At 41.4% G+C, this 9197-nt stretch overlaps 1 protein-coding gene across 2 annotated transcripts in view; it reads right to left on the reverse strand.

The window, feature by feature from the left end:
* The window catches only part of FRMPD4 (FERM and PDZ domain containing 4), a 217706-nt gene that overhangs the window by 45654 nt on the left and 162855 nt on the right, over window positions 1-9197 (reverse strand). For both annotated transcript variants that reach the window (XM_023740710.1, XM_023740711.1), the window contains exon 5: window positions 834-879. In XM_023740710.1, the coding sequence (XP_023596478.1) occupies window positions 834-879 (46 nt within the window). The remainder of the gene's footprint in view (window positions 1-833; window positions 880-9197) is intronic.

Genomic DNA, 9197 nt, shown 5'->3' on the forward strand with positions numbered 1-9197 from the left:
CCCTATCATCAGCTTCCTACTCCCCTTCTGCCTTCTGGGCCTTGTCACTGGACTCCTGTACCTCGTTACTCTCATGGTTTTACTGGGCTGTCCACTCGCAACTTGCTGTCATCTTTACGGGAGCAGGTTGCTAGGTCTTTTCTCCTGCAGAGCCACTGGGTGGGTTCAAACCACCAACCTTTCTGTTAGCAGCCGCGCGTGAACCATTTACGCCACCAAACCAAAAACCAAAACCAAACCTTTTGCCATCGAGTCGATTTCGACTCATAGCGACTCTATAGGACAGAGCAGAACTGCCTCATACGGTTTCCAAGGAGCGGCTGGTGGTTTTGAACCAGCCGACCTTTAGGTTAGCAGCTGAGCTCTTAACCACTATGCCACCAGGGCTCCCTAAATAATTAATTAATTAATAATAAATAAATATCCAGTTCGCGCCCAAGTTATTTAGATGGGGCTAAGAAAAACAATTATCTTCAACTGCCTACAGTTTGGTATTCCCAACAGACTCGGGATTGATTCTTAAGCTGAAAACTATCAGAAAGTCTTAAGTTTTGTGTCATTTCCAGAGCTAAGAGAACCACAGGCCTGGAGAGCCAACTGTCTTTCCAAGATATTTGTTCTCCAATGAATGGCTTTGCACACACGGAGTATAGAGTACAAATAATCGAGATTTCTAAAGCTGTATCGTGAATACTGTTTTTGTGGTGGTGGTGGCTGGTTTTTGGTCTGCTGTTCTTCACTGTCGAGGTTTTACCGGAGCGGATAATGAAGACGGTGGGAGGGAACTAGAACCTGTGACCGTATAGTGACACTTTTACTCATAGAACACTTACAGGGTAAGGCTGAATGACAGTGAGCAGGATCGATTCTTTGCAGCTTCTGGAAGAGAAAAAAAAACAAACAGATTTATGAAACGCATGGAGCCCGGACTCTACCAGTGGCGGTTTTCTTTTCAAATGAAATATAGGATGCACTGGTGAAATCTTCCTTGGACTTCCAGGGCAGAGAAAATCAAAAAGCTCCTAAGTGGGCTTTCAGACAGCATAGGACCAAAAATCAAGTATTTCCCAAGCTAACAAACAGCCTGAGTGGAATCTCCCCCTGCAGTTCACATGAGGCAATATTATCTGCGCCGTCTAACCGCAGGGCCGGGCAACTAAACTGTCGAGGGTGGATGGTTTTAGCAGTGCCAACTCAGTCAGTCTCTTTACACTTGTTACTGCTCTCAAAATGGATTCTTCCCTTCTGATGTTCCTCTAGCCTACTTTTCTTTGCTGCTTAAACATTTCCCTGTGGTTTTCTGTATGGGGAGAGAGATTTTTTTTTAAAAATTCTGTCATCTCGTTGAACATGATTATTTTCTCAGGGTCAGCATCATGAAAGAGAAATATCATTGTAGGTTTCTTATCCAAAAGCAGCCCCCCAGCAAACATCACCTTCAGCGCCATGTGGCTTGTTAAGCGCACCCAGTAACAGTGTGTGGGACGCTGGGCTGATAAATATTTCAGACAGGCACCAATTGGGAAATCCTGTTCACAATAGGGAATGTTTTGTAGCTAAAAGCAGAACAACAGAATGCAATGGTTTATTTAATTTCCTCCAACTCAGCCAAACCTTCCAAAGAACTCAAACCCTTGGGGGACAAATCATATTACGGGTTATAATCATTTTGCTTCCTTCCTTCCTTTGTTCCTTTTTTATCATGAGTAGGAGAAAGGTCAGTTGCCACTTTGTTGAGGAACTGACTTTTTCTACTTTGGGTTATAATTAATTACCTGCTTTTGTGATTTATTGCCCTAATGAGGAAGGCGAAGGGGATCTGTAGGCAAGGCTGCATCCGTGAAGAAGTCACCGCAAATTGCCTTTCTAGCACTAACTGCTTTGAGGCTTGGCCCACTTACGTCTGGCTGTGTTGGGCCATGTTCTACTGACTAGCCACAGCAGCATTGGGACCGTCAGGTAGGGAGTGGGGTGGGGGAGGAAAGGAGTCAATGGAGCAGGAGAATGAGGACTAGAACTACAATTCAAGGAAGAATCAGAACACTTAGGGTGATGGCGATGGGTAGGGGGCAGCACACTGTTGACGGTGGCCCATCTGGTGTCACGAGTTTCCTCTTGCCAAGAGTTGCCAGAGAGCCCCGGTAACTGGAGTAGACAGCCATTATCCTCTTTAGATGGAGTAATAGAGCATCGGGGTAATCAGGTAATAAGTCAGGACATAAGATGAAGGGTCATGCATTGCTAGTGGGCATGTCGACATGTGTATTGGTTCTGGGGAGACATCTGGCACCACCAGGTCAACTTCAGCAGCACAACTACTGTGATCCAGCAATTCCAACCTGGCTTTATAGCATAAAAAAATTCTGCCACTAGCCTCTAAGGGAACATGGGTGAGAATGTTCCTTGCAGTAGAATGTATAGGGTGGAGTGTTGAAGGCAAGCTGGGTGTCCATCTCTGGGAGAGTGGATACATAAATGTGTGGATGCACATCATGGTGGGGTCTCATCTGAAAGCTCAGTTGGGGAAGTATCCACTTCTAAACTCACTTCCATTGTTATTGGCAGGATTCAGTTCTTTTGTAGGCTGTTAGACTGAGGGCCTCAGTTCCTAGCAGGAAGTTGGCTGGAGGCCACCCTCAGTTCCTTGCCATGTGGTCCTCCCCAACATGACAACCTGCCTGCTTCATCAAAGCCACCAAGGGAGAGAATCTGAGGGCAAGATGGAAGTTACAATCTTATGTAACATTATCATGGAAGTGACATCCTTTGCCTTATTCTACTGGTTAGAAGCATCACAGGTCACATTCATACTAAAAGAAAGGGGATTATACAAGGCTGTGAATACCAGAGACAGGAATCATTGGCAGCCATCTTAAAGTCTGTCTGCCACACTAACAAACAGAGTTATGTAACCAAGTAATCTATATGTATCTCAACCATGATTTTACCTTATACAGCTTTTTTTATTTTTTTCTATCAAGAACTTTGTTGTTGTCATTAGGTGCTGTCGAGTTGGTTCTGACTCATAGTGACCCTATGTACCACAGAATGAAACACTGCCCAGTCCTGCACCATGCCTATAATTGTTGTTATACTTGAGCCCATTGTTGCAGCCACTGTGTTAATCCATCTCATTGAGGGTCCTCATCTTTTTTGCTGACTTTAGAAACCTTAGGAACTTTAAGAACTTTAGGAAGAAGCATTGTTCAGCCCACCTTATTAATTTGAAAATGGGAACCATTTTTCAAAATATGTCTATTGCATTTATAACTCATTGTCATCGAGTCAATTCTGACTCATAGCAACCCTTTAGGACAGAGTATGGCTGTCCCATCGGGTTTCCAAGGAGCAGCTGGTGGATTCGAACTGCTGACCTTTGGGTTAGCAGCCGAACTCTTTTCTGGTTATTGTTGTTATGCTTTCGGTGAAAGTTTACAGCTCAAGTTAATTTCTGATTCAAAAATTTATACGCATATTGTTTTGTGACATTGGTTGCAATCCCCACAATGTGACAGCACACTCTCCCTTTCCACCCCAGGTTCCCTGTGTCCATTCGACCAGTTCCTGTCCCTTCCTGCCTTCTCATCCTGCTTTTGGACAGGAGTTGCCCATTTGGTCTCGTATATCTGATTGAACTAAGAAGCACATTCCTCACGTGTATTATTTTTTTGTAGCAGCCGAACTCTTAATCACTGTGCCACCAGGGCTCCGTGTCCATAGTAATGCCCTGTAAATTGCTTGGAACGTAACCTGGATTAACTTTAATTTTACCATTTAATGAATAAATAAAGTTATCTAAATTGAAATAAAATATTCCAATATGTTATTTATCATCAGGACTAGGAGCATGCTTTTCTTCTGTGTTTTTTGCTCATCTATAATTATTTAATTACAACCTGCCAGACAAAAAAAAAAAAAATCTAAGCCACTTTTAAATTGCCTCAAAAGAAGGATTAGAATTGGGAATGGAAAATGCCACAATTAAGTAATCAGATGACTTTTATTTTCTTTTCATGAAGGCCTAAGACAGCTGGAAATTTTTAAACATACAGTTAGAAGCATATTTAGAGAAGCATTATTTCGTAATAAATTCCAAGTGATTTTTCCATTTACGAAGAGTAATTTCAAATTGCAGTGCCAAGATCTATTTAAATGGTTACTTGAGTTTGTTAAAATCATCATTTTAATCCTTGAGCCACGGTGCTGATCTTCAGGGAGAGGAAAAAAAAAAAAAAAAAAAAACCTGCTTCTGTCACATTTGCCCTTCAGTTAAACCCTTTCTCAATTTCTCTAACCACCATCTACCTGTCCGTCAGTTTGTTGTACTGCGGTGGCTTACTTGTTGCTGTGATGCTGGAAGCTACGCCACTGGTATTTCAAATGCCAGCGGGGTCACCCATGGTGGACAGGTTTCAGCAGAGCTTCCAGACTAAGACAGACTAGCAAGAAAGGCCTGGTGGTCCACTTCCAAAAATGAGCCAATGAAAACCCCCTGAATCAGAACAGAATATTGTCCAATATAGTACTAGAGATGAGCCCCCTAGGTTGGAAGGCACTCGTAATACACAATGGCGGCAACAATGAACTCAAACATGCCAATGATCATGAAGATGGCACAGGACTGGGCAACATCTCATTACACTGCACACGGGGTCCCCAAGAACTGGAGCCAACTTGATGGCAACTAACAACAACAATTTCTCTAAGAAAGGTCTTTGCTTATCCGTTTTGATGGAGGGTCCCTTAAAACATGTTTGTGACACCGAACATCAGACATTGCAGGTCATGCTTTGGTGTTACATCCTGTTTTAGAATTTCATTGGCTGGATTCTGCTGTAGCAAGCATAGCTGCACGAGGAAGAAGCCCAGGTTCTAATGAGGTAGAGTTTTGACCTCGGTATTAAAATCCCTTTCAAAAGTGATACTAAAGCTAGTGCTCCCTATTTCTCAGGGCAGCCTAGTTTGGAACCTTTCTTTAACTGCCTCTCCAATTTTACACTTATGTCATTTGAATATTGCACTATATAATCATATTGGCATGTGTGATTGTATATTTCCCTTCTAGGCCAACTAAATAGATTCCTTGATCAGCTCAGAGGTTGATAGGAATTTAACAGAGTAATGAAGGACTGCTGTGATTTCCTTAGAGATTGGGAAAGAAAAACAAAACTCAAATAACTAGAAGTGTAGAGGAAGATATTTTATGTCAAAATTCAAGAGATTTGCTTTACCAAAGGCGAGTCCAAAGAACTTCACTATAAGATTTTAAACTTCAGTCGATCTACGAAGGCTGAAAGGTTAGGCTTTTAAATGGAAAATAAAGAGGCGATTTAGGGCTATATGTGAAAGGATTTTGTAAACTGTAAAATGACATTCTAACATAACTCAAAAGATCAATGTGCCATATTTCTATTTGGAAAGAAAAGTGGTAAGGCACAGTGAAAGGGCATTTGAACTCTCACTTCTAAGGTAAATACACGGACACATAAGATTCTTTCTTCTTCTTGCGCTTAAAGAGTTCTTCAAAGAGATTAGAAAAATATTCTTTTCTGCAAGCTAGTCCAACTCAGCCTTTAAACTCTCTGCTGGACAGCCACTGTTGACGGAAATAAGAACCGATTAACAAGCATTTCTCCAACGACTCTTTGCTCAAAAGGGCCTTCCCTCAATCCCGGGGTATTCTGTGATGAAGCCACTGGGGTGCCTTCTATTTTCTCTTCCTGTATGAACCTGGAATGTGAAAAGTACACTAAGGTTTTTGTAATCTGTTCACCAGCCATAACGTAGTGTTAGTCTAGCCAATTGCTGGCAAAGTTGGAGGAAACAGCATTGCCCTTCATTTTCAGAAAAGTTGCCCAGGACTCCACTTGAAATGGGGATTTAATGCTTCATCTAGTTGACCTTTCTAATGATCTGAACAGAGATTATAATTATCCACTGTATCAATTCCTAACAGGTACTGAAGCCGTTAGCTGGGGAGAATAGAAACGGCCAGCAAATTACCAAGCGTTCAGAAAAGGTCAACAGATTATGGCCAAGTGTGATGTGTCATGGACCATATGAAGCATTAACACTCTGCCTGCTGCGGCTGACCCTTGCCTTTACTCTGCTACCTGCAAAAGAAGTGAAGTGGAATGACTTCTCATTTCTCAGTTGTGTTCAGGGAATACTATTGAAGAAAACGGGCATAATGAAGCCACCGTAGTTATCAGGGCCAACAGAGACAGGGAGGAGATGGATAAAAGGGTCCAGTTGACCAGAAGCATCGGCATGGCTTGTACCAAATCTATAGACAATGTCTCTCCTATTACCATCTTCACCCTCGATGGGGGGTTCTACTACTGAGCAAAAAGACCATAAGTTTGGCAGCCAAAGGGAAAATGAAGAGAATTTAAGGAAAGATCCTTATTAAGCAATATGGTTGAAAGTTCATCTTTGAAACACTGGATGACAGTACTGCTCGTCTTTTCCCACGTGTGGTATGAAGTCTCCAAAGATGGCCCTCAATGAACCACACTTCCCTGTATTCACACCTTTGTGTAGTCTCTTCCCCTTGAATCTGGGCTGCTCCTGTGACATGTTTTTGATAAATAAAATATGGCAGAAGTGATACTGCATGACTGGTGGGCCTTGGTGAGAAGAATTCTAGAAGCCTTGCATCTTCCACCTGGATCTTGGAATGCCCACTCTGAGGGAAGTCAGCTACCACGTAGGAAGTCCAACAATCCTATGATCACTATTCTGTGAGGAAGCCCAAGCTAGCCATGTGGAGAGGCAGTGTGGACAGAGAGAGAGATGCCCAGCTAGCCTCAGCTGTCAGGTGTCTGACTCCAGGCAACAACAGCTGAGTGAAGAAGACATCTTGGATGTCCAGCCCATTCAAGACTTCAGATGGATACTGTCCCAACTGCCATTAAACTGCAACCACATGAGAGAGCCCAGCGAGAACCACCTGGATGAGTCCAGTCAACCCACAGAACCATAAGAGATAATACATTGTTTTCTTAAGCTATTATGTTTGAGGTGGTTTATTAGGCAACAACAGGTAACTGGAATACCATCTTTTCATAAAGAATTTGAAATCTCTAAGGTTTTTAAAGAACAGACATTCAAAGTGGTCAGATGGCTCTGAAATTGGACAAATCTCCCTTATCAAGGAAGGGAAAGTGTGCAAGCTAATGACTCTCCAGAATACTGTAATTGTAACCTGCATTAAAAAAAAAATGTCTAATAAATATATGTTGACGTTTGGAAGAGGATGCTCTAGCTGCTGGATTGGGGTTAGCACAATTGGAATATTAATTATGGATTTTTTGGGGGCTGGGGCGGAGGAGAGAAGAACTAATAAATGTAAGAGAGAGTAGAAGACCTAGTCAAGGCCTTGGACTGAAAAGGTTTCATGACAACGAAGAATTTGGAGGGCACAATTGGCAATGTGCATTGTAAGACAGAGACTTGAATTTTTCAGAGAAAGGATTAAAGTTCATTGTAATTTTAATTTTAGAATTAAATAGTTTACATACTGTTAATGGTGATAGAAAAATTCGGGAATGGTGATGGTTGAACAACAGGATGAACATATTAAATGTCACTGAACTATACACGTGAAGATTGTTGAAAGGGCAAACATTTTGCTACCTATATATTTACCACAATAAAAAAGACAGAGAGAGGGAGAGAAAGAAAAACATGACTTGGGAGAAACCAGAATTCTTTGGCTGCAAAGTCTAATTTACATTTTACTGAATTGAAGGCTTAGGCTGTGATTTTCTTTCTGAAGACTATTAGGCCATTGAAGTTAAAATTCATATAATTGATACAGTAATTATCAAAATTAACATTTTGATGAAGTCGTTTCATTTAAAACCCTTTATTGTATTGTATTTTTTAAAAACCTTTGTAGTAAATTTTCCTGTTAGGCAATCTGAATTTGGAAACTGCTTCTGAGAGTTTTACTTGCATATGATATTTGCTTTTTGTTTGACCTAAATTTTTTGTCCATTTAATTCATTTTTTGGCTGAATGAATGTTGCTTTGGCCTATCTTTCACTGATGGACGAAATCGGTATTTATCTTTAAGATTTGCAAAAGGCAGCTGGATCTATCATGGTAAAAATTAAATTATTTTTATACATGTGCATGATACTAAACAGCTCTCACCTCATTCATTCCTTCAATAAGCACTTACTGAGTATTTACCAGGTTAAGAGCTGAGCTTCTAACCAAAAGGTTGGCGGTTCGAATCCACCAGCCACTCCTTGGAAACCCTAGGGGGCAGTTCTACTCTGTCCTATAGGGTTGCTATGAGTTGCAATCGACCTGATGGCAACGCAATGGGTTTGGTTTTTGGTTTAGGCATTTGGGATACATCACTAGTTCTCAGTGGGGAGTGATTTTGCCCCCAGTGGAAAATTTGGCACTGTCTGGAGACACGTCTGGTTGTTACAAGAAGGGGGTTGCTACTGGCATCTATTCAGTAGAGGCCAGAGATGCCGCTTAACATCCTACAATGCATGGGACAGCCTCCACCACAAAGAATCATCCAGCCCAAATGTCAATAGAGCCGAAGTTAAGAAGCCTTGGACTTTACACCAACAAAGAGAACCTCGAAGAGGAAATCACCAAATCAATACCATTTACAATAGCCCCTAAGAAGATAAAATACTTAGAAATAAATCTAACTAGAGACATAAAAGATCTATACAATGAAAACTATAAGACATTACTGCAAGAAAACAAAAGAGACCTGCATGAGTGGAAAAACATACCTTGCTCATGGATAGGTAGACTCAACATTGTGAAAATGTCAATTCTACCCAAAGCGATCTACAGATGCAATGCAAGCCTGATCCAAATTCCACCGGCATTTTTTAATGAGACGGAGAAACAAATCACCAACTTCATATGGGAAGGGAAGAGGCCCTGAATAAGTAAAGCATTACTCAAGAAGAACAAAGTGGGAGGCCTCACACTACCTGATTTTAGAAACTATTATACCGCCACGTAGTCAAAACAGCCTGGTATTGGTACAACAACAGATACATAGACCAATGGGACAGAATTGAGAATCCAGAGATAAATTCATCCACCTATGAGCAGCTGACATTTGACAAAGGCCCAAAGTCCATTAATTGGGGAAAAGACAGTCTCTTTAACAAATGGTGCTGGCATAACTGGATATCCATCTGCAAAAAACT

This window comes from Trichechus manatus, unplaced genomic scaffold, assembly GCF_000243295.1.
Source record: "Trichechus manatus latirostris isolate Lorelei unplaced genomic scaffold, TriManLat1.0 scaffold00162, whole genome shotgun sequence".
NCBI classification, from domain to species: domain Eukaryota; kingdom Metazoa; phylum Chordata; class Mammalia; order Sirenia; family Trichechidae; genus Trichechus; species Trichechus manatus.